A 25,114-nucleotide genomic window follows, 5' to 3' on the forward strand; every position below is an offset into this window, starting at 1 on the left:
GAGGTTCAGTAAAATTACACATGCATATATCTAGCCATTGGGTAAACAAGGTGCTAAGCTGCTCTTTGCTCGAGGAATAACACTTGAGCAAATTCTCATTTGAAGATAGACTGGCAGTGCTGAACTGTCAGTTGCACTTATCTGAAAATGGTGTCATTTCTAACAGTCCAGATTGACCAGCTCATTGTCACAATAATCTCCATAAAAAAAGGAACCTGTGCAGTTGATTCTTGAAAGAGGTCAAAGTTCCAAAAGGGTCTGAAGTTGCTGAATAAATCGGTGTGATTGGCTGGTGGAAAAAAAAAATCCTTCACTTTAACTCTAATAAAAACAGCTATAGCTTTATTATTAGAAGGCACAAATTACTTACTTCCCTAGAAATGCAAAAGGGAAAAAAAAGATCAGCTGCAAAGAAAGTGCAGATTAGATACACCCATTGCCTGTATGCATGTACCACACCATTATTCTCTCTTCTCGCCAACAATGTCGAACTGGACAGCACCAATCAACAGGCGGCCAGGCCAGCCTCCCAAAACGGCAAAAGGTGCAGCGCGCCCGGCTATATAAATCCATGCCCATCCTCGGGTCCAAACCACACACACACATCTAGCAATAGCTAATCGAGCATCACCTTCAGTAGCTAGCTAGCTCCTCTCTCCATCGTGGAAGGAAGCCGCAGTAGGAAAATACACATAGACTGATCTGATATCTCTTCTCTAGCAACGCTAGCTAGCTAACTCGATCTCTCCAGTTCCTGTTCCCCGGCCGGCCGTCGTCAGCAATGGCAGGAGGCCTCTTCTCCATGGCTCACCCGGCCATCACCCTCTCTGGCATCGCAGGTAAACAACGTCTCTATCATGCATCGATCGATGACGCCGGTCGCCGGGGGATATGGATATGGAGAGGGGACATGTGCATATGCTGCTTCGTGTGGCCTTTTCTTGCTGCTTTTTAAATTCTTATGGGATCTTGACATGCATCACCTTTTTGTGGTTTTTAATTCATTCTGGTGTGGTAGTACGTTCTGCTAGATTTTGTGCACCTGTATTCCGACATGACGACTGCCTTCTCCATGCTTCTGAAAATCCTTCCTTTTCGTCGTTTGTGCCATTGCACTGTAGAGCACACACGCCTTTCATTGTCCGTGTTGTTGGCATGCATATATGCAGCTCACACAGGGCAACCAACAGTCTTGTGCACCATCTATCAATAATACTTGAATATATGTAGCTTTAGCAGTTTCATCTTTTTGTTGTTGTTATACTATTACATCTTCTTTAACTTTCTGATGATGCTCCCCATTGATCTACTTTTTGTTCGATTCGTTTGCTCTGATCATGGCACAGATCTGCATCACTAGTAGTATTGTAGCCTTGTGTTAATTTGTTGCTATAACACACATGCATCGCCTAGGTGTATACATGCATATAGCAACTTTTCCACTGAAGAATGGTAGGCGGAATGCATCAGGATGCATATACACATATACATACATCTTTCTTGAGGGTATGAATGTAATACTAGATCCATATATTATTGGGTATTAGATCACGAAATGTAATAGCAAAACAGCTCACAATGTAACGACGCACTATCCAAGAATCAGTACTACATGTGCTCTATCTATCCTTGTTTGGAATTAATGGTTATGATTGGTTGAGCAGCGAGGAAGGCGTGTTCCTGCAGCCTTTGCCATATTAGCCTTTCCTTAACCTAATCATCACGCTTCCCTGTTGGCGTGGACGCATTGTTATACAAATGTGTGCATATATGCATAATCGATCGCCGTGGATGAAGAATATACATACTCCTACTACTTTTACTGAAAATGACATACGTACTGACGCGTAGCTATCCTTCTCTTGTTCCTTACTTTGTGCAGGAAACATCATCTCCTTCCTGGTGTTCCTCGCACCAGTGTAAGTCGTAGCACCTTTTCCCTCTTTCTTGATGGGTCGTCGTCGTTTCAATTATTCAGACTTGATTTCATCTCATCTCATGATGAGCGAGATAGATCTTAATTTGACTTTGAGTGAATAATCGATCCAATTAAGCCTGACATGCATGATGTGGTACTCACGAACGCACCAACAAAACACAGGGCGACGTTCCTGCAGGTGTACCGCAAGAAGTCGACGGGCGGGTTCAGCTCGGTGCCCTACGTGGTGGCGCTCTTCAGCTCGGTGCTGTGGATCTTCTACGCGCTGGTGAAGACCAACTCGAGGCCGCTGCTGACCATCAACGCCTTCGGCTGCGGCGTGGAGGCGGCCTACATCGTCTTCTACCTGGCGTACGCGCCCCGGAAGGCGAGGCTCAGGACGCTGGCCTACTTCTTCCTGCTCGACGTGGCGGCGTTCGCGCTCGTCGTCGTCGTCACCCTCTTCGTCGTCCGCGAGCCCCACCGCGTCAAGTTCCTCGGCAGCGTCTGCCTCGCCTTCTCCATGGCCGTCTTCGTCGCGCCGCTCAGCATCATCGTCAAGGTGGTCAAGACCAAGAGCGTCGAGTTCCTGCCCATCAGCCTCTCCTTCTGCCTCACCCTCAGCGCCGTCGCTTGGTTCTGCTATGGCCTCTTCACCAAGGACCCCTTCGTCATGGTAATAATTAAGGATCATCAAAAAATATATATATAATTGGAGTTTCCTTATTACTACTGAAAGTCTGAAAACACCAGATGATGATCGATGTGAATTAATTAACTGAATGATCGATGTTTTTAATTTTCAATTCAGTACCCCAACGTGGGCGGCTTCTTCTTCAGCTGCGTCCAGATGGGCCTCTACTTCTGGTACCGCAAGCCCCGGCCGGCCAAGAACAACGCCGTGCTGCCGACGACCACCGACGGCGCGAGCGCGGTGCAGATGCAGGGGCAGGTGATCGAGCTGGCACCCAACACGGTGGCCATCCTGTCGGTGAGCCCCATCCCCATCGTGGGCGTGCACAAGATCGAGGTGGTGGAGCAGCAGCACAAGGAGGCCGCCGTGGCCGCCGAGACCCGCAGGATGGCCGCCGCCAACCCGGACGGCGCCATGCCGGAGGTCATCGAGATCGTCCCCGCCGTCGCCACGGTGTGACCCGACGCCAATCGCCAGCCACCACCATGCACCGTACCCTGCTAGCTAGCTCGGATGACGGCCGGCGACGTACGACTGTGGTGGTAGGTGGCTGGCAGCGGCGAGCTGCATATATAGCAGACTACTGTTGCATGCAGGCATCATCGTCGTCGCCACCGATCGTATCTCCACGATAATCAGTCAGTTAATCTTTAGTTGGTCGTTTAGTTGGTTAATTGTTGGATTATTAATTGCGTGTCTCGTGTGTGTGATTAATTATTAGTTACTACCCTTGGCTCAGTTCAGTTCAGTGTGAGTGAGTGAGTGAATCAAGTAGTAGTAGTTGTTTGCATTGGATCTGACAATGCAATGCATTCCAATAATTATGGTGGTGAGCTCTAGTGCGTTGCAGTCTTCACATACATCTGTCTTGGTCGATCTGGTGTACGTACGTACGCGGTACGTAGTCGTCTACGTACGCCGTGTCAACGTCGTACATATATATGGAAAAGATGATAAGACTGTAACATTCAGGGCATCTATTTATACTTAACATATTCTTTGTGTGGTTAATCTTTGCTTGTCTTGGATACCCAAACTAATTAAAAGAGTGCAGTTGTACCTTTTTTATATAAGTCAATAATCCAACTCGAGTTTCAAAAAGTCAAACATTTTTAAATTTAACCAAACATATATAAGAAGAATTTATGGTATATAATTAATTAGTATCATTAGATAAATCATTAAATATATCTTCGCAAGAAATTTATTTAGAGATATAAATATTACTGATATTTTTTTTATAAATCTAATCAAACAGTGAAATTTTTTTTCATATCGATCGTCCAGTGATCTGATGCGATGGATGCGGCCCCTGTCTAGTATATCTAGTACTGTCACAGTAGTAGACAGTGTGCGTCTCTCGGGGTCGGGGTGATCAGGCGGGCTCGTCGTGGTTGTGGTCGTGGTCGTGGCAACAAGATAAAAGGAAGGAGAATGGACGGACGTGCCGGGGCCAGGCGCGCAAATATAATGGAATGGGCAGAGCACGATGGCACGGTCAGTCGTTTCAGTCGGTGATTGGCCTCCGATCCGATCATCTGTAGCAGCAGCAGTAGCAGCTACGGGTAGTGGCCTCATCTCTCGGTGTCGATCGGATGGATGCACGGCCGGCCGGATTCTCTGCTCGGATAATCCCCACCGTGCCCCAGTGCGCTGCGTGCCACAACGATCCAATCCACGGCCAGCCAGCCTCTCCGTCTCCGGTGTCGACGACGACCGACCGACCGTCGTTCCGCTGCTCCCTAGCTCGGGCCGCCACGCGGAACGACTACGGCGCGGCGCGGCGCCGAAAGGCCACCCGAGCGGCCCGCGAAAAGAAGGCTTTCTCGACCCAGAGGAACTATTACATCTTGATGTAATAGTTCAACTGTTCACAAATGCAGGGATGCATGCCGCATCATTACGTACACTACACATCATCAAGTAAATCATAGGAGCTAGTAGTATAAGACAAGGTACACTAAGCGAAAGCACCCATATCCATCCATTTATTTGTTTCCAATGAGATGCATGGGCCAAAACTCCTGAATTTAGAATTCATATATACACTAAGGAACAGATAATGCCCACGTAGCTAGCCATCACAAGAGCAGTATATGCGGATCATAAGTTCACAACCAACATGCTTCTGTTCTCCAAAAGAATTTACAAAGGACCACCCCCATTTCTCCATGCTTCCAGTTCCAGGGTTGCTTTGGCAGAAGGAATCAAATTTTTTTTCTTATGATCAGCAATAATCCTTGCAAAACATGTATGTTTAACATGCATGAATTATCTCTGTTTTACCACAGCATACGAATTGTGTGTTTTTCTCATTCCGTTACAAGTTCTGACAGACAAGTCTTCGCAGATAAGCTCATGAGGTCTCTAATCAGTGAACAACAGATGTGCATCAGTTGAGAGGTTCTGCTTTCTTCTCGGAATTTGCCTCATATGCTTCATTGTGAGGTTGAAGATGGAGTGACAGAACCATGCACGTATTTACCTCGCTGCTGATGAGGATGCACCAGGAGTATCATCACAAGATAGAGATACATAGATCACACGGTCAAGGTCGTCAATGACATTCTGAATCTTAGGCCGATCAACATCTTCTTTCATAGTGCACTTATATGCGATAGGAGCCTTGGTGAGCACCTTTTTGGATACAGAGCCTCGTAACATTGGATCAAGTAGTTCCTCAAATTTCCCATCCTGTAACTTTGCGTTTATGCCTGCAAAGGTGTTATTTGTGAAATGATAATATAGGGAGAAATGAGATCAGGTACTTGATACAAACTACAAATTGCAGTAAGTAGTTTACAACTGGCTGCTGCAGATCTCCAAGATGATGAAGAATAAGCAGTATATGGTACCAAACACTTTCTCGGGTATTATTTATCTTCTGACATATATATGCCCATCAGCTTATATATCCATTAGTTCCAGAAAAGATCTTATTTTGGACTATCCATATATCTGTGATGCTTCCAAACGATCTGAAGTGAGTCCCTATTCCAAACAATCTGCAGTATATGGTACCAAACACAGTTCTTACAAATTTGCCTGTTTGATGCAAAGGTTTCGTTTCCAGAATGATAATCTAGATACAAGTGAGAAGACAAGATACTTGCTATGAAGTGGAGTAATATACACAACCAGCTGCAGCACCCTCCCAAGCCAATGATAATATGAACAGTACATGTACCAACAACTCTCTCCAGTATTATTTGTCTTCAGACAAGTAACAGATAAACCACATGTATGCCTAACATGCCCATCAGTCTATATAGACTTCATTAGTTTCAGAAACAATTTTTCAGCCTTAGTCTGTCCATATATTTGTTGGATCTCCAAACACGGTCAAATGAGCCACTACTCCAAAACTTGCTCTTTAATAACATAATCAGCTCCAAAACTTGTCTTTTAATCCCATCATAAAAAGGTTAGCAGGTTAGGTACATGAGTAAACAATTGAACAGGGGAAAAAGGTAAATATATTGCTGAAAACAAGCATACCCAGTAAACTAGATTCCGTTCCTCTCCTTCATTACTATCATCAATTGCAGTCTTTCCAGTAATGAGCTCCAAGAGCACAACCCCAAAACTGTAGATATCTGTCATGACTGTCACGTTTGTTTGATTAGAAATCTCTGGTGAAATATATCCAAACATTCCCACCATTCCTGATGCTACTGCAATAAGCTCATCGCCAGCTGGGGCAATTTTAGAGGTCCCAAAATCAGAAATCTTTGGACTAAGGTAGGTCCCTGCTTAATAAAATGTTGTCTGATTTAAAGTCCCTGTGGATGATTGGTGGATCAGCTTCGAGATGGAGTTTCTTCAGAGCCATAGCTGCACCATGGGCAATTTTCATTCATGTATACCACTCCAACACTGCAACAGTTCAGTTTCAGTTCAGTTATTAAAAAAACCTGAGCATCATTAGAACTTAGTAAATAACAGAAGCAGAACATATGAAGGTGGCATATATTAAAAACGTTCAAAAGCAACCATGATCAAAATGAGAAAAGAATGCTTTCCACACAGTCAGCAGCACACTCTTATGTCAAAGATGCTAAATTCCTTTTCCTTTCTTCTCTAGACTAGATATACTACGTGCATATGTTCACACATACATAACACCAATAGGGTTGCAGTTTTATTTCTGAAGCTACATTATTCCTAAGCAAACAAATAAAGTTTAATTTTAAGGAGCCTGGACTGCATTTAGCCACTATATCCAAAAGATCCAAATTTGCTTGACAAGTGCACTCTGCAAAATATACTAATATAGAACTACAGATGACAAAAATTCAAGTGGTTTAAAATTATGCATTATCTCTATATATTGCCATCGAGTTCATGCGGCAAACAGAGCAGCCCAGAAAATGAAGGAACTGTTTACTTTTCATAAACAAAGCTGCACAATGGAAGGAGATCTCTGGAGCTTCCTAAAAGATGGATTTATCAGTATGTGTATTCTCTTGTGTTATTCTATACTCAAATCACTAACTTACTACACATGTGTCTGAGAGTGGTTATCACTATATTGGCACTGTTTATGGGTAGCCTGCTCGCTTCCGTCAAATCACACCAATTGCTAATTTGGAACAAATGTGTTATTGACAAATCGCCAAAGCCTTTCTTGATTCATTTCCTGATTAATTATAATCAAGAACATAGGAGGCTAAATTTTATAAATGCAGTTTTATAAGACGGCAGGATGGGAGAACTCGCCACTCAAATGTCCACGCAAAGTCCCGTATGCATATTCATACACAAGAAGTCGTTCTCTTCACTCGGAACAACAACCGAGTAGCTTCACAATGTAAGGGTGGTCCATTGAATTGAGCACATAGACCTCCATAAGAAACCCCTTTTCAATAGAGGCAAAATTACCGTATTTCAATCACTTGACAGCAACCTGGTTCAAACAAATATTGAACTGTTATGATATGGAAGTTATAGTAGCAAATATCCAAAACTGGTAGAAAACTCCGGGTACAGAATCAAATTTGGCAGTTTGAACATAAGGTTTTCTTGTTCCAATCTGATGGATTGAGGTTTCTTTTATCTGTCACAATATGTGTAGTCGGTCAAGTTCAGCACATCATTGGATATAAGATGACTGCAGAAAATACAAAGAAGAAAAGTATCCTCAATCAGCTCAATGGTGACACAGTGACAACGTTTTAAGATGTGTATGTATTTCTGTGGCACATAGCAGAAATGGACCTGTCCAATGCCAGGCAAGTCACCTTCATAGACCGTGCTTTGGCCCCCAGAGCCTATCTCGCAGGTCCAGCTGAAATTATTAGTTGCAGCAGAGAGCTCTTTGAAGCTAAACGTTTCCACGGTCAGTGTGAAACTTGTATCATCGTCATCGGATCCTGTTGGCCCTGCCTCAAGAAAACATGAGTTAACTTCAAATGCAGCAAATCTATGATCTATAAGAGATATGCAGAATTGCAGATTCTACAAGAGTAAAGGATCCTGACTAAGTCCAAAAGATATAGAACTGAGTATTGCTTCAATGCTCCCCCCAAAAATCAAATCGCACAGATATATGCTTCAATGCTCTCCTAAAAATCAAATCGCACAGATATATGCAGGGAGGAATTGAAGTAAATAATTCACAAGAACCATATCGCTGTGCTTCTGAATAAACAAGTCATGCACGCTAACATCAAGAATCCTACCCAATGCTGCATTTCTAGGAACGAATCAGGATTAGTAAATCAATCTGTCATTTCCTTCTTGCGAGGGTGCATGTACTAATTGGTCATTCCTGCAAACAGCTCGAGGCTAAACATTGCAGAAAGGAATTCGAGGGCCGCAAGAACAGAAACTATCGGAAACCAATCGAAATTGAAGCTAGAGAAAATAGGAGACAACATCACAGGAAAAAAAAAACAATGAAAAAAAAAGAACACAAGAACTCGGATACAAACCCCCACAACCCCTCAAAATGCTACTCAATGAAAGACCAAGCCTGGAGGGTCGAGCGGACTGTCCGTTTTACCCGTGCCTAAATCTTTCGGATTGAACCATCCGCGTAGCCTCTTCATCCTGTCTCCTGGAGAGAGAAACAAAAGAACCCAAGAAGATCAGCCAAATCGAGCAAAAAAAAAACTTCTGGTACAGATCCAAAAGCTGGAAGATCCGGGGAAAACCTCAGAACAAGGAACTCGTTCTCCCCGCTGTAATTTGACCGAGAACGGGGGCTTGAGAGGGGCGAGCGGGAGCCAGAGAGTATGCCTATGCGTGTTCACTGTTCAGGGCGCAGGCACAGGTTTGGCCGTTTGGCTGGGCGGAAGGGCAGAGAAGAATTCCAGAAAAAAATAAAAGGAAAAGAGGCAGCCATGTCTCCAGGCCCGCCAGGCCCGAGCCGAGCCTAGGCCCAATCAAGAGTCAGGATTGGACTTTTTTCTCTCTTCATGCCCAAGCCTAAGTCGAGCCTATTAGGGTTATAAAAATGACAAAATATTCAGTACAAATTATATCTTTGGTGCAATCATGAAAATGCTTTACAAAAACCATATTTATGAGTTTTCAAAAGTTTTGATTGAAACTATGCACACCAATAGTGCATTTATATATGTGCATTTGTTACAAAATTTAAGATTCAATCTCGTTTTGAAAAAATTCATATAAAAATAACAAACTTCATCTGAATATGCACTAGAGGAAAAATTTTCAACAGTTTCCTCTAGTGCATATTCAGATGAACTTTATTATTTCTATATGAATTTTTTCAAAATGAGTTTGAATCTTAAATTTTATGACAATGCACATCTGTAGGTGCACTGTTAGTGTGCATAGTTTTAAATTTATTGAGAACTCCTAAGTATAGTTTTAATGGGGTTTTCATGTATTGCGTCGAAGATGTGGTCTACACTAAATATTTTGCCCAGAAAAATAGGCCCGAGCCTACTTCGTGGATGAGTGTGTTGAGTCGATCCTTTTTGTTAGGTCAGAGACTTTCTTTCTCCCTTCTCCCTTGGTTCCAAAAATAAATACACATCTCTCCCAAAAAATACACATATTATATTTTTGAGACAATATTTATTAAATTTTACCAAATATATACATAAAATACCAAACTGTATAATGTCTAGTGATAAGTATCATTATATTATCATAAAATATACTTTTATAATAAACTTATTTTATAAACACTATTATTTTAATAACTAGTCAAACTTAAAAAATGACTGCTAAAAAAAAGATATGTGCTTATTTTGAGGTGAAGATAATATGTTGTATAGAGTTATTTAACCTTTTATTTTAGGTTGAATATTGAAGTTTGACTTTTGATCAACCGATTTAGTATTTGACCCCTATGGTTACTTGAGAAGAGGATTGGAGTTCATACATACTTTAGACCTTTGTGGTTGCATCAATGACGAGTGAAGGAACCGTGACGCCTAAGAAGGAGTGAAGGGTATTCTCAAATATTCTTTAGTGGTCATCGTTATATAGTTTGGTGCTCCTCTGTGGTGAATGAGACCCTCTAGTGAACAGTTTCAACATATAGTTAGGTGCTTGTATTGCCACCACCACTAGACCAATTAGGTTCCTTCTGGGGATGCTTGCAGTTAGGGTTTGCACCCCTACCCACCAAATCAATCAAGTGCATGCAAACAACATGCATGCACTAGACTTCGTTTCTTCATATCTTTGCATCCGGTTTAATGCCACCTTGTGTCTTCAGCTTCTTTCATGTCTTGTGGGTCTTCAACACAACTTTTCAATATCTTGCTTGAGGTGTTTATTATAATTCAGATCACTATTTTGCCCAAGTCATGTCCATCTTGCAATCATTTGAACTATACCTTGTATGCTAGAAAACATCATTAGTCCAAATGATCATGTTGTTCATCAAACACCAAAATCAAACTTAATGGCCCATAGGGTCCATTTTCCTTACCCCAAGGATGTAGGCATGCTTTTGTGGTGTGTCTGAATCTCAAGTTAAATTCTTTGTGTCTCGTGTTTGTTGTTGTGGTTTCACTTGATGTCTTGTGCTCTCTTTCTCACTCTTGATGAGTTGGCATTTGGTATGTCCAGCCGATCTAACTCTTGGGGACATTTCATGCCATGAGAAGGATACTAAGATGGTCTCCTAACTTCAAAGAAGTATGGTAATTAGATGATGATCTACTTTGGGCCATATTTGCTAAGGTATTTGTGTTTTTTCATGACCCTCCAAAAATTCTCGTCAATACTTGTCACCATTATAAATTTATGTCTTTTTCAAATGAAATGAGACCAATTGAAGATAAATTTTATATCATAAACATAGATATTAAAGATGACTAAATTTTGTATTTGGCCACTTTACGTTTGACTTCATTCAGGGCTTGAATATTCCTTATAAGCTCTCAAGTTTTTAAATTCAATTTTTTAATAATTTAGGTAACCTTGGATGAATACATGCTCTATGCAAACATCGTAGTACTCGATGAGATCTAAAATTTAGTAGTTTATATTTTCTTTGTTTAACATTGTTTGTGTGCCCAAATATTTTAAAAACTATTTGAAGAAGTTAATACAAAAGAGTAGCATCTGATATTTAAAAGTGATTATCAGGTTTGGTAGTAAGAGAAGCTCGCCATGAGGCTCAAGTCATGAGTTTGAATCCCTTTTGAAATCATACCTATGTATTTCGTGCAAAAGCTTGCTGAGACTCGAATTTGCAACATTTGACCATGCAGCCCCAACCCAGGATGAGATTTATTTTGTTGTTTTTTGGTACATATTTATAATTTTATGTTCTTTTCCAAAAAAAATCTAGGGACGATTGAATTAATCAATTTCTCCTAGAAATAGATTTTTAGGTCAGCTGCTTATGTCAATTTCCCTAAAAGATTGACTAGCTAACCGCCTATAGAAATCAACGTTTCAAGTGTGGTTGCTTATTAATTATGCCATCTTGTTAATTATATCAACTACCATAAATCAGTTTTGAGGAACGTTGCAAAACCGCCATGTAAGCCTCATTTCTACACTCTGCGGCATAGAGGTGGTTTTGAAAACCATTCTTGAAATAGATTTTAAATTCATATAAAAATCATTTTATGTAGTTGTGTTAATTGTTAAGGTCAACAACATGACTTTGAATGGTTAAATCTTGCAGTGTGCTGCACTATTGTGTAGGGCATCTCTAGTTTTGAAATGTAATCTACGAGAAAAATTTTTACCCCTTATTTGGTTCATTCATTTGTGTGGAAAGATTTTCGCTCTTTTCGCTTGAACTTATCAGCAATACTTTCTCAGCAAAGCAATAATGTTTTTCTCCATAATATATCAGCACATCAACCAAATTTCAGCATTATTTACGATATGAGCACTCAAGATTAATCGATTTTTTCCTTAAAAAAGGATATTAATCGATTTCTCACTTTTCATTCCTCATGCGGCCAAGCAAATCAAATATTTCACTGGTGTATCAACTACGCCCAATCGAGTAAACACATATCCTGCAACAACTCTACCACAACATCCCTTCCCAGTGTTCAACAAAGTCAAAGGGCAAAGCAATGGACTTCCAAAACAACCGCTTTATACCACGGTAAAGTTTCAACCATGGCACAACTTTCTCTGAATATAATTGAGAGCAGAGCGGACAGACGCACCGAGCTAGTGTCGCAGTAAATTACATTGTATAATTACAGACAACAATAATGTCGTGTGGGCAATCCTCAACTCGAACTTCCAAATTCGCTTAATTTCCTGGTGTCTTCTCTCGACCCCCCTCCCTCCCTCTTGTATTATATTCTCAGCTGTCGTTTCATGTGCCCTGAGAGCACCAAAATGTCAAAGACAACAAACGTAAAGTAATCCACATGATCGGGACAAGCACAATTCCAGGTGTTAAACCCTCGGGCACTGGATGTCGATTGTGCAGGGCCTCAGAATTTGGCAGACAAATCTTTAGACGCAAGCTGACAAAACTGGCAAAGCATGCAAATCTTGATCATCTCGAAGTTGATGTCTTAAACCTGCTGTCCAGATACCGAGAGTATAGCTGATAGCTCCCTTAAGAGTCAACTCGCAGCCAATAATCATGCGGCATTAGCTAGTGTGTAGACGATCAACTGCATTATTGCCATGAATCCATTGGTGCGCATGAGTTGACGTTGGGCGATGGACTACTGCGGTCCTGCCCCAGCAGACCTCTCACCTCTCTGGTTTCGCAGTAGATAAACAAGTTTCTTTCCAGTTGAGTACGCACCTCGTTTCAGCCATATTATTCCAATCAGGCCTTGTTTGGATATAGTCGGATTTACATCAATCCACATGTGTTGAGGTGGATTGGAGTAGAATTTAAACTAAATTCCACCCCAACCCACACCAACACACATGGATTGAAGTGAATCCGACAACATCCAAACAAGGCCTCAAGGACATTATGGACGACGTACCTTCTGTTGACAAATACTCCCTCCATTCCAAATTATAAGTCGTTTGACTTTTTTTTACTCCAAGTTTGACCACTCGTCTTATTCAAAAAATTTGTGCAAATATAGTCAAATTTAAGTCATTCTTGAAGAACTTTTATTAATAAACCAATACACAACAAAAAAGTGATATTTTGTACAAAACTTTGAATAAGACGAGTGGTCAAACTTGATATTAAAAAAGTCAAACGACTTACAATTTGGGATGGATTGAGTACTACACATATATGCAGTATACATATTGTATATACATATATAGAAGTTAATTATATACATAGCTAGCTCGTGCAATATATGAGGACATTGCAAAGGACTTCAGGTCCAACTGGCCAAGTGAAGAGAACCTAGCTAATAATCCTCACATTTTTAATGACTGCTAGCTCGAGCAGGACGACCAAAAGTATCCCATCGTGCATATATACGTTGCAGTGCAGTGCAGGCACTGATCTTCTCAGGCCCTCTCATATCCAACTCAAATACAGCAAAACTTGAATTGGTCACTAACCCTCTCTCTCCAATACATTATTACTATTAGCTTATTACTCTCTTGACGACATCAACAAACAGAGCCGCTGCACCAAAGAAATTAAACACCTTCTCAAAGACACAAAAGGATAAAACCTAGGCCTTGCTTGGAGAGCATATTCATATATGCATGGAGCCCTGAAAGAACCTGCATGTTTCTCATCTCCCTGCTGCTGCACGCACTTCAGCAACCTTCACCGGCCTACATCGACCAGTGCTGCCACTTACTCATTCTGCTAGCTGTGTGCTCCTAGCTAGCCCAGCTAGCTGAAGCTTCAATCTTGTGCGAATGAAAGAGATGAGAGCCATGAGGGCCCTGCTGGACCGGTGCCGCCTGTCGCCGTCGTCCAAGAAGGCCCGCGGCCGCGAGCCGCCGGAGGGCTGCCTGGCGGTGTACGTGGGCGCGGCGAGGGAGCGGTTCGTGGTCCGCACCGAGTGCGTCAACCACCGCCTGTTCAGGGCGCTGCTGGAGGAGGCCGAGGAGGCGCGCGGGCCCTACTGCTACGCGGCGGACGGGCCGCTCGAGCTGCCCTGCGACGCCGCCGCGTTCGCGCGCGCCGTGGAGGCGATCGAGCGGGAGATGGCCGAGGAGAGGACCACGGTCGGGTGCGGTGGCGGGGGTATCGTGAGGGCAACGCACTCGGCAGCGCACCGGACGGCGGCAGCGTGGTGAGAGTGATAGCCGGCGGCAAGCAGATGACCGTCGCCTCTTCATAAAGTATACTGATGAAAGTGATGATATGTAAGCTAGTTTACGCATGCATGAATCATGGTTACCTGGTGTGTGGCATATCCAGATCTGTGTACAGTATATGCTAAGTTTGATACCATTGTAGCTGCTGCATTCTTGTAGTTCTGATTCTTGCACTGCTAAAAAATTAATTAATTAAACAGATTAGTCCGGAGCCGCCTCTATAAATAGTCAAACAGGCGTGGGCTCAAGGCACGTCCATCCCTATTAATTATTTTTAGAAACAGATATTCTAAGATGATCGTATTAATCAACTAATAAAGAGATGAGTGTCAGCTGTCTCTGTTAGTAGAGGCGTGTATTCTAACAGAGGCATCTCTAAAAATTGATTTTTTTGATAAAATCTCTAAACATTGATTGATCGAGACTATTTTTGAGAGGTCTATCTCTCGAAATAGGATCTAGACAGAGCTGTCCATTCGTCTTATTTAAAAAGTTTCTATAAATTATAAAATAAATATTGAAGTATTTTTAGTGATAAAATAAGTCATAACAAAAAAGATGATATTTAGATAAAAAATTTGAATAAGGCGGATGGTCAAATAAGATGTCTAAAAATAAAAAGCAACACTCTTTTTAAAACGGAGATAGTATAAACATGATTAGTTTGAGGATGGTCTAAGGACTATATCTTGGCATTCACATGAACTCCAACATGTTGGATGACTCTGTCATCGCGTATGCTCTTGTTTCTTCATCTTCTGTTAGGACGTCTGTGCAATGGTGCTAGCTATGTAACTAGTTGGCGTAAAGGTGAGAGACAAAAACAAAGACTATTTTATATATCTTTATTTTTCTACGTACTATTAGACCCACATATTCATCTCACAGATTTTTAGACTGCGTAAAATAGATCAGCTATTTATTCGTCGCTAGTGACTACTCTCTTTCTCTCTTACTTTTTCATGATCTACGTAACAATAGTTAGCCAAATAGCTAGCTATTGGGAATGCCCTTATAGATGATCCTCATTGATGGTTTATGAAGGGATCCACTTGAGTTGCATTTGGACATTGGGCTCTGCTAACTTAGATTTTTTGGCTTAACCAGACCTTAACAAAAGTTTTAAAAAGGGTAGATTTCTAGGTCTAGACACAATATACGTATACTCCCTCTATCCTCAAATAAATCAATTATTAGAATCTGTATCAGTTAAACTATTTTAAGTTTGACTAATTTTATAGGAAGAGTAACAAACCCAAAAAGGTGAAATCCATTGAAACAAAGTTTGATTGGGCTCAGATTTTGCAGAGATGTTCCCTGGGATGTTTAGAAACAATCCCCAAAAGATCAACTCTAAAAGATCAAGAAAACTTTGTAGATCGAGAAATCTCCGGACTAGATTATGGTTTCCAAACTTTCCTCAAAATCCCCCAAACTTATGCTTGTGAAGAATCTAGTCAAATTGACTTGCAAATATCTTCCTCATGTGTCATAGCATGTATCCAACCATCCCAATCAGTCCCAAGTTTCCCAAAAGACGAAATCACCCAAAACGCAAGAGAAGGGGGTTTCAGAGAGGGAAAACCGAAACAACAAAAACCCAGACCTTAGCCACAAATTTTAGAGGTCCACTTGCTTTTATTTCAAGCACCAATGAGATCTGGTTGTTGCAGAGGTTAGGTTACATAGCAGAGAAATCACTTTCTACATTGTAGATCTCCTACCAGTGCTTAGGAAAACGAAAACTATAGAGACTAGGAAACCTAAGGAAATGATAACAGGAGAGATGGGCTGGTTAGGAGCAGTCATCCTCTTATTTATAGAGCTATTACATATTCTAAACAATTCCTTTGCATATTTTCGCTGAAGCACTTAACCTAGAGGCAAAATGGTCCAACTCAAGATACGTGTGATGACCATGGGGCTGCCCGGTGGGGCCTCCCGGGATTAAAACAATTGCTATTTTTTTTCATTGATCTTTATGATTTTGTAGGGGCGGCTCCATCCCTACAAAACCGATTTGTACGGCTATAAGATTGGCTGGACAAACCACTCCTATAGATCAGCTGGAGCCGCCCTTACAAACTCGTTTTGTAGTAGTGACTTATTTTATCTTTCAATCGAATTTTACTAACGAATTGAAATTAAACTAGTTGTGATGAAGATGAGCATCAGTGCATCACAACCCACTTTCACTGCCAAAGCATGAAAACCAGCAGTGATGGAAGTTTTCGCGACGTCGATGATTATGTTTCTGTAGCATACAAGGGTTTAATTTGAATGCAGGATGGACAGTAGCATACAGAACGAGTACTCTGACTTTAGGAACCAAGTTTGACTACTAAACCTGAAAGCAAAACCATGCATTTGTCAAATGGCAAAGCATGGTGCCTTTCATGGCAAAAGAATGAATTTTTTTTTCTTGAAGTCAAGTTAGTGGAGCACCTTGCGTGTAAACAAAATTAAGGTTATTTTGATAATGATAATAAGCGCTCAATCCTCAATTCCTCATTCTTGTCTTTTTGCATTGGGGCCACTTTATCTCTCATAACAAAAGGCTAGAGCTACCATTTTACCAACAAACTGAACACACAACACTCCCAATAAAATTAAATCCAATGGCAAATCAGCTCTTATGGGTCAATTTTCTTTGTGACAGATTCCGATTTTTAAATGCCAGCGGGCGGAAAGGAAATTAAAGATCGATTGCATGCGCGGCCTCTTATTTATTGAAAGCAAAACAGCATGTACTTGGACACACTTGGACACAAACACTGTGGTTGCAAGCCTGCAAGGCTGCAACAGCAAACAAACCTAGCTACGTACGTGCATGCATGCATGTAGCAGCATGATGCATGCATCATATCCCTCTATACGCAAGTAGTACCCCGATCGAAGGCTAATTAACTACCTTCGATCTTACGTATATTTATTGTTGGACTTGGACGGCAGAAATGATACGAAAGCACCATACCGCACACATTTAATTAGAGGCCGCAACCATCTATACATGGTCTCTTCTATCTCATGAAGATTTCAGTTTGTGGCAGCGCTGCCAGCACTACCAAAGCAACACCACGGATTCACGAGGGGGCTGATGCAGGGGCAGCTGCCGCCCGTCTTCTGCAAGAACTGGAGCAACATTATCATCATGGTCTTCTGCGAGTCGTCGCAGCACCTTGGGCATATGCCCTCACTCTCTTACCTATTGGATTCGCTTTGAGAAGTGTGCAAACATACATCTCAAAACAGTTTCGCATTGAGATTTGTGTTTGCACACTTCTCAAAGCGAATCCAATGGATAGGAGAGTGAGGGCATATGGGCAAAGAAAACTTTACCGTGGGTGCAGGTGCAGCTGCGCCCTTCGTCTTCTGCAAGAGCCGGAGCAGCATCATGGCCTCCATGGCCTTATCGGACTCGGGGTCGTCGTCAGAGGCTGGACGACGCTCATGGTCCTCCGCCGAGAGCAGCCGGCGAGCCGTCGGCGCGGCGGCGTCCGCCTGCACCAGCGGCGCCGATGCACCAACAGCTGCCATCAGCTGGCCCATGGTCAGGACCAGCATGCAGACGGCAGCCATCTTGAGAGTGAGAGCAGTAGCCATGGTCTATACCTAGCTAGCTTTGGCAAGACTATTTGCTGTGTCGTCGAGCAAGTATATGTGCGAAGAAGTGCGAGGTGCGAGTGCGAGATGTCACTGAAACTTGCTCCATTTTATAGGCATAACCGCGAGCCGAGCAACCGAGAGCTAGGTGTTGCCTCTCATTTAACGACGACTGATGAATCAGCCCCTACGTGTTCGCTAGCTAGATATATATATACTGGTTGAAGAACAGAAGGGCATGGGCGCGCGCATGCCATCTCGTGCTCTCGTGTCGATCGATCTGCATTAATGTTGAATCTAACGCTGAGTCAATCTAACATTCTAACGCTTTCCGGTTAGTTTCACATAGCAGTATAGCACTAATGTCATAAGGCATCCTCAAAGGAGAAATGGGTCCATATAGCCAAGTTGTGAAGGAAGTTAAGACTAGAGCTCATGGTTTCTTTTACGTTGATTTTGCTCATGAGAGTAGTTCAAATGTTGATGCTTACAAATTACTAGCTAGGAGCATGATCTCTTTTGTAACAGGCAGCCAAGTCTAGCTCCACGAGGGCGTCTGTATTTCATATGAGCAACTGATCAATCAATAAAGAGTGTGCTGTTTCTTCAAAAAAAAAAATATATATACACTATTCTGCTCCCTAAGTTCTAGACGTGCGTTTATTCTAAGACAGAGAGTATGTATTAGTTCTAATTAATCTTGAAAAAAAATAAAATATTGCAAAATGTGAATTAGGGCATTACAAGATGGCAACTTGCGAGAAAAGGTGCATTGCAGACATGCTCATCAAACAAAATTGTCAGGCTGCTTAAGTGAAGAATTCTGTGAAGACTGTAGAGTACAAATAGCTACATACTTGGACTAAGTCAACAAAACTGCCGTTACAACCAGTGCAGCCGAGACAGAGAGAAGCCATCAAGAAATAATGCGGTTAGATTAACTGAATCTATTTGCAGAATTATTCAGTTTGGTCGACTTCCATGGCTTTGACAGAGTCTATCAGAATTTCTCTTAGGCTCTGTCTTCTTTCTTTCGCCAAGCTAATGCACTCCTGCATGACAAATATGGCATACAATTAGCCTCAACTATTAGTTTAAATATGCATTAGATTTGGAGAAATATATTCACGTGGCGATTCAAATATCAAATATAATATAAAAAAAGGAGTAAATTTCTCATGAAACAAAATCAAATGTTAATACTTAGACTTTGAAAATTTGTAGTCTTCGCAGTCCATTGACGAGAGTTTGTATACAATGGATAATATCTTACTATCAAATACATACTCCATCCGTTCCAAAGTGTAAGTCGTTTTGGTTTTTATAGGTATGTAGCATTTGCTATGTCCCTAGATATAAACTATGTCCCAATACATAGTAAACCCTAAACTTACAATTCCGAACGGGAGTAAGAAGCCTATTCTCTGCTATGACACACTGCAGCAATAATCAAAAGTGCTGCATTGACTAAAGACAGAACAGTATAAATGAAATATTTCCATAATGAAACATTCTACTAAGCTCAGATTAACTAACCTTAATAGTCGCCATGGATGTCACTGCTCCTCCAACTTTCTGTAATGACACTAGGCGATCTGAAGAATCTACAACAACAGTCACATAGGTCTCTATTATCGATTCTTCTTCAGAAGTTGGGTCCGCTAGTATACTATCTTTATGAAGCGCGCATGTAAGGGACAATGGAATATCGCAAAGTGTCAGCTTCCTCTTTTCTCTGTTGACCAATTCAAATTTGTTTTTTCCATCATTGCCTCCAACAGTAAATAACCTACCATCATCACCAACAGAAACTAAAGGAATCTCCACTGCAAAAATTACATAAAGTTTGTAGTGATTAGAGAGATAAGCAAGGTACTACAAGATAGGACCACTGAGCCACTGAAAAGGAATACAAAAATGGACATGTATCAACTGAACTTATTTGAGGAGCAATAGAGGTGAGCGTAGCAGAACTGATAATTTGACTACCAACCTAAATACTTCAAAAATAACAAAACACAGATTGCTCAAGTGGTGGATGTTTTGACCAAAAGCATAACACAAAAGTGTTTTAGTGCTTAGTCCTAAAAGAACGAGCCAAGTGCATGGTGGTACCAAAAGGAAGTGCTGAAGCAGAGATGGTGGCAGCTAGGCATCAATTCAATTCAGAGATCAAGAGTCAAGACCAGCTTCAGCCACTAGGAGAGGCTTAGCTAGCCAGGGAAAAGAGAGTACTCTCTAAAATAAAACGTAATGTTCTTGATGATCATACATTCATACTCCAGGAAACCAGATCAGGTTATGCGTGAGAACTCGTCAATTCACATGAAAATCCAGGCCCTCAAGCAAATAAAACTTAAACCATATATTTTCGCACTTTCAATGACAGTCAGGGTGTTAGGCCTTGTAGTTTTCATGCACAAGTGGGCTAAGCAATATTCGATTTCAACATGACAACAAAAAGATATAATGATCAATTTATCATGTAGCAGATAAAGAACCCAGACATTCTTAAAAAAGCAAGATATCGTCATATTCGAAATTAGTCCAATATCGTCAAACACCAAGCACTAGCTAGAACACAAAAACACAGACATATTTCCTCCTAAATGAGCAATTTGCATTCAACAACAGTTATCAAGAGCTTCAAAATAAATAATTAAATATCCTATATTCAAAACTTTCAAGCATAAACTTGACAAATGACTAGAAACATAATAGGAAGCAACTATCTCAGAATAGCAGCTTTTCTGCATTGAAAACTAACACAGCAAATATGTTAGAACCAAAGAACGATATGCATCATTTTCGTCTCAGATTTTATGGGTAACTCTTTTCTCAATAATTTCTGTGTTTGATATTCCTGTAGGCTGAATCAGCTTTAGAGGTTTGTTCGTTTTGGTTGGTTCCATTAAAAAGTCTCACACAAGAAAAACATAGTAATAATGTGACTGCATACTTCATGATGGAAATAACAGCAGAATTGTATGATAGTGATATTTCCATATTGCACAAAATGAGATAGTGGGAGGATATCATGACCATATGTCCATATGTACAGTGAAAATAAATGAACGTACAATGTGTGAAGGCAGCTACTGCTGAAATAAGTGCAGCGTCAAACAGAGACCCGTCAGCATTCAAGCAATAGATATCCTGCAAAAGTTCAAAATCCAGAAAAGATCAAAATACAAAGCTCTTGTGAAAACTTATTCAGGATCCACAACATCTCAACTTGTTTATAAAGAAAAAATACACCTATTTTCAGAATATTAGAATTGAGACTTTGAGAGAAGCCACAACGATTTGAGTCCTATAATAGCCATTTTCTCAAAATGGAAAGGACATGCCAAAACAGGGTTATTTAATCACTCGCCACTCTTGAACATCATTGACTGTTTTCCACTCCACTAATGTGCATCCTTTCCCCTTTTTGCCCTCTGCTGCTGCCAATTAGAAAGACCACTTGAAATTCTAAAGTAATAGCAAGGTACAAAGCTTTAAGTAAACCTGAGACTTTGCTCCCCTTACTAAAGCTGGCAGCACTTAGGTGCCCCTTTGTTAATTTCTGGGTCTTTTGCGGTTGCAGGAAGCGTTCAGGGTTTTGGGACAACCACACTACATTCTCTTTGACCATGTTGGTCAGATTTATCTTCCTTTTCCCTTTTTTTTAAATGATGGGCTGTTCTCCTGACGATTTGAGAAAAATAAAGATGGCAACAAATTGTAAAGTTCTGGAGTGCTAGACTAAAGAACCTACTTTGGATTGGCATCTCTCTTATTTGACTTATTAGGATGGTATTTTCCAGGTGGTAAAATTTTGAGGCATCACAGATTCAACGTTGCATGATTCGAATGCAACTGTGTAAAACTGTACCCATATCACATATGCAAATGTACTGCTGAGAAAATGTCCTATTTGGTATTATCATGTGAACCTACAGAAAGAGGACAAGGGCTTAAGAAGGAAATTGTTAAACTCAACTTATATTGATGGGGCTGGGGGTTTATTCAGTTATTTCAGGCTTAACATTGCCTGGTTATCATAAGAAGTTACACAGTTTGTCACTTTGTCTAGTTCCTGTTCAATCCCTAAGGCATAAAGGCGTACAACTTAACGAGCATAGGTTTCAAACGTGCTTCTGAAAACCAATGCTTGGATCATTTTAAATTTCGGGGGGGGAGGGGGGGGCTATTCATAAATCATAAATTACAGCATCAGCACTTAACTAATAAAAGTTCAAAAAGAAGGTTTACGAAGATAATCATGAAATGCTAAGAGTGGAGGAAAGACTTATCAAATGAAGGTGGACTAACTTCTACATAAAGAAAATAGTCACAAATCAATCACAACTAAGCTAACTAAACAAGAGTGGCTTGAGGAAAGTCACAAGCATGAGTTTCACTGTGTTACGTAAATTTTCAAAACATCAAAAAGCATATTGGGATCCTAGCATTGACAGTGTACGGTGTTGTAAGGGTGTCATTCTCAACTACAAATCATGCTATTCAAAGTCACCTCATCTTTCAAGGTACACTAGTTTTGAGTTTTGACTCAATGAAAACCCCTGGGTGCTTGGAGCCTTGGTTCCCTTCTTCATATTATTTAACTTATGTTTTGTCAGTAGAAGTAAAAAGTGGAGTCCTTGTAGTAACTAACAGTGATTTCTTGTCAAAGGTACTGTTCCTTTTGTCCACACACTGAAGCTATCAATGAGTGAACCAAGATATATTACCAGGTACGCTAGCCAAGAAGCCTTCCCAGTGATCAAACAGAGGTCCTTCAAATTTAGCATTCCAGAACTGCATAAGAGGACAGAACAATGTTACCTCAGTGTCACTATGTGTCATTCATTAGGTTGTGGGAGTGATACAGAAAAAGAAATGGCCAAAGTATTGAAATCATGCCCCAGCACTGGCACCGGAAGGACCCTCAGTTCGCCGACCTAGTGAGAAAAATCCAACAGACAAAAGCCGACAAACAGAATGTACAGGATTTGCATGCACGCCTGAAAAAAGCAAACCAGTGCCTTCTGCACCCACTATACTTTTCCACTGGACATTCTTAACTTCAGCCTCCACTTGAACTATGAATGTTAATTTTTATATTCGTAGTTATGTCTACTAGTACAAAGAGTGGAGCATGTGTCACTTCATACTCAAAAGAGAAAATTAAGCGTAAACGGAAGGCAAATTTCAAGTAACCCTGCTATTACTTTGATTTGCAGGAATGGTAAAAAAACGACGCAGGGAGCTGTGGCATTTCATTAAGAAGAATAAGTATACCATATGTAAAATCCACACATACACAAACAAAAATCCATGCCCCCACTACTATACAACAGAAAACACGCCACAAAAAGTACCAAGAACATGACTACCAAGCGACCACTAAACCAGAAAAACTGAAAGTATATGAGGTCCTGGAGGCCCCGAACCATGGCTGAACACCAAATGGCTCTCTCCTCAACTGTCTGAAATACCAATGACACACTTGGAGCAGTGTTATTGAAGACAAAATCATTGCAGTATTTCCACCATGCTATCAAATAATCAGACAATTAAGGCCATTCAGGCGCTGTTTGTGATCCATGGAGAATAGATCTGAAGTAGCAATGTTCCGCTGTGTATCACTACATAATCTGTAATTAAGGCCATTCATAGTGCCTTCATAGTGCCTTCCACGTAATTAGTTTCTGTCCTCTCCTCTCCACACTAACTACAACTAGTCATCTAGTCCAGAGTAATAGTGAACAATCACGATTTTTGGAAGAGATCGATTAAATTTGACCCCGATGAACTCTGTCCTCTTCTAAAGGATTCGATTCTGCATTCATTTATCTATCCATTTAATTATAGAGCTGAAGTTAACGGAAAAACAAAAAACCTCATCAAAACGTCCTCAAGGGCCTTGGAGATGACTGGTGCAACCTCAGCGGATCGGCCTGGCCTAACCAGCGGGGAGCAGATGGGTGGCATGTGGAACTCAACAGCTACGCAAAACACAAATACGTCAACATCAACAAAAAGAATAAAAACCAAAGGCGATAGGCAGCAGCAGGGAAAGGGGGGAAAACGAACCGACGGATCCTTCGTCTGGGTGCTCAGCCGGGGGCGACATCACCTCGAGCTTGACCGACGCGAGCATGGCCTGCAAAGACAATCCGTCGAACAGTTGAAGAGCGCGAGACAAGCAAGACGGGAAACATAGGAGAGAGAAGGTGAGGAAAGTGGGGCGTATTACGGTGTCGCCAAGGCGGACGAGAGCAGAACCATGCGCGGAGGAGACGGCGCCGAGGGCGATGGTGGTGGGGCGGGCCTCTCTGAGGCGGCGGGCATCGATGCGGACGGACTCGCCGAGGTGGCGCTCCAGGAAGGCCACCGGGAATAGGCGGCGGTACGCTTCCACCTCCATCTCGCCGGCAACCCCGCTGGCCGCAGCCGGTTTGGCCTCCGCCGCCATCTTACGTCTGGCGGTGGCCGCTGGCTGCCAAGCTTGTGGGAGAGTGCGGTCTACGCGGTACGCCTTGCACGCTGCGCCCCCACGGAGTCGAGACGAGGCCGGAGCCGGATACAAAATTAGGTCAATGTTTTGGCGCCCCAACTGACGGACGAGTGGCCTATTGGGCCTTCTTCTTCTTCTTCTTTGCTGGAAGGTCACCAGATTTGTTGCGAGAGCTGTTCATTTCGGGTTAACGGGGCCAGCCCACGGATCAAAAGCCTGGCCCGAGCTTGACCCAAAATTTTAAGAAAAAAGTTCAATTTGCCTCCCTCTTTTAAGCTTTCTCAATTGTTAAAACTGTTTGTTTTTACATGTTGAGTGATTTTAGTGGTGGTTTTGCTGACGTGGTGTCGAGTCAGAGTAAATCAGACTAAGCTAAAAGTTGAGGAGGTAAATCGGACTAAAGAAATTTAAAATATATGTAAAAATCATAGAAAATATTTCAAAATTTTATTCAAATATTTTCACAGGGAAAATAATGAAATAAAATCCTAAATCTAGTTTAATTTTAGAAAATTTATTTTACCTCAAAAAATAGTTTTGATATTTTCTAAATCATACTCTATCTTACGGTGTCATTAGGACTACGTATGTGCGACACGCTGCATGTAGCCACGCAGACTAACATACTGTAGCTACTTTGATGGTCAGTTCCTCTCGAAGGTGATGTGCCATAAAAACACTCGTTTTGTAAGAACTAATATGCCCAGATCGCTTCTCTTTTTTTTTTACT

At 41.5% G+C, this 25,114-nt stretch overlaps 3 protein-coding genes and 1 pseudogene across 3 annotated transcripts; 2 read left to right on the forward strand and 2 right to left on the reverse strand.

The window, feature by feature from the left end:
• LOC8060940 (bidirectional sugar transporter SWEET11) lies at nucleotides 577–3,623 on the forward strand. Its single transcript, XM_002444643.2, has 4 exons — nucleotides 577–839; nucleotides 1,883–1,919; nucleotides 2,102–2,594; nucleotides 2,730–3,623. Exons 1-4 carry the CDS (start codon nucleotides 782–784, stop codon nucleotides 3,069–3,071), a joined length of 930 nt encoding a protein of 309 aa, XP_002444688.1. The 5' UTR covers nucleotides 577–781; the 3' UTR covers nucleotides 3,072–3,623.
• On the reverse strand, nucleotides 4,580–8,905 carry LOC8060941 (annotated as a pseudogene).
• LOC8060601 (auxin-responsive protein SAUR32) lies at nucleotides 13,704–14,365 on the forward strand. The gene has a single exon (XM_002444644.2). It carries the CDS (start codon nucleotides 13,872–13,874, stop codon nucleotides 14,253–14,255), a length of 384 nt encoding a protein of 127 aa, XP_002444689.2. The 5' UTR covers nucleotides 13,704–13,871; the 3' UTR covers nucleotides 14,256–14,365.
• LOC8060942 (exosome complex component RRP43) lies at nucleotides 18,564–24,775 on the reverse strand. Its single transcript, XM_002445759.2, has 7 exons — nucleotides 24,124–24,775; nucleotides 23,961–24,030; nucleotides 23,767–23,872; nucleotides 22,616–22,682; nucleotides 20,960–21,035; nucleotides 19,416–19,705; nucleotides 18,564–18,931 (listed from the first exon to the last, which is right to left on the reverse strand). The coding sequence occupies exons 1-7, from the start codon at nucleotides 24,340–24,342 to the stop codon at nucleotides 18,839–18,841; spliced, it is 921 nt and encodes a 306-aa protein (XP_002445804.1). The 5' UTR covers nucleotides 24,343–24,775; the 3' UTR covers nucleotides 18,564–18,838.

Source organism: Sorghum bicolor, chromosome 7 (genome assembly GCF_000003195.3).
Source record: "Sorghum bicolor cultivar BTx623 chromosome 7, Sorghum_bicolor_NCBIv3, whole genome shotgun sequence".
Classification (NCBI taxonomy): Eukaryota; Viridiplantae; Streptophyta; class Magnoliopsida; order Poales; family Poaceae; genus Sorghum; species Sorghum bicolor.

Coding starts and splice junctions, on each gene's coding strand:
- LOC8060601 (XM_002444644.2), top strand. CDS start 13,872: ATGAAAGAGATGAGAGCCATGAGGGCCCTGCTGGACCGGTGCCGCCTG.
- LOC8060942 (XM_002445759.2), bottom strand. CDS start 24,342: ATGGCGGCGGAGGCCAAACCGGCTGCGGCCAGCGGGGTTGCCGGCGAG. Junction 24,031..24,123: donor TCGTCCGCCTTGGCGACACC/GTAATACGCCCC, acceptor TTGTCTTTGCAG/GCCATGCTCGCGTCGGTCAA. Junction 22,683..23,766: donor CTTGAGGACGTTTTGATGAG/GTTTTTTGTTTT, acceptor CCTCTTATGCAG/TTCTGGAATGCTAAATTTGA.
- LOC8060940 (XM_002444643.2), top strand. CDS start 782: ATGGCAGGAGGCCTCTTCTCCATGGCTCACCCGGCCATCACCCTCTCT. Junction 840..1,882: donor CACCCTCTCTGGCATCGCAG/GTAAACAACGTC, acceptor TACTTTGTGCAG/GAAACATCATCTCCTTCCTG. Junction 2,595..2,729: donor CCAAGGACCCCTTCGTCATG/GTAATAATTAAG, acceptor TTTTCAATTCAG/TACCCCAACGTGGGCGGCTT.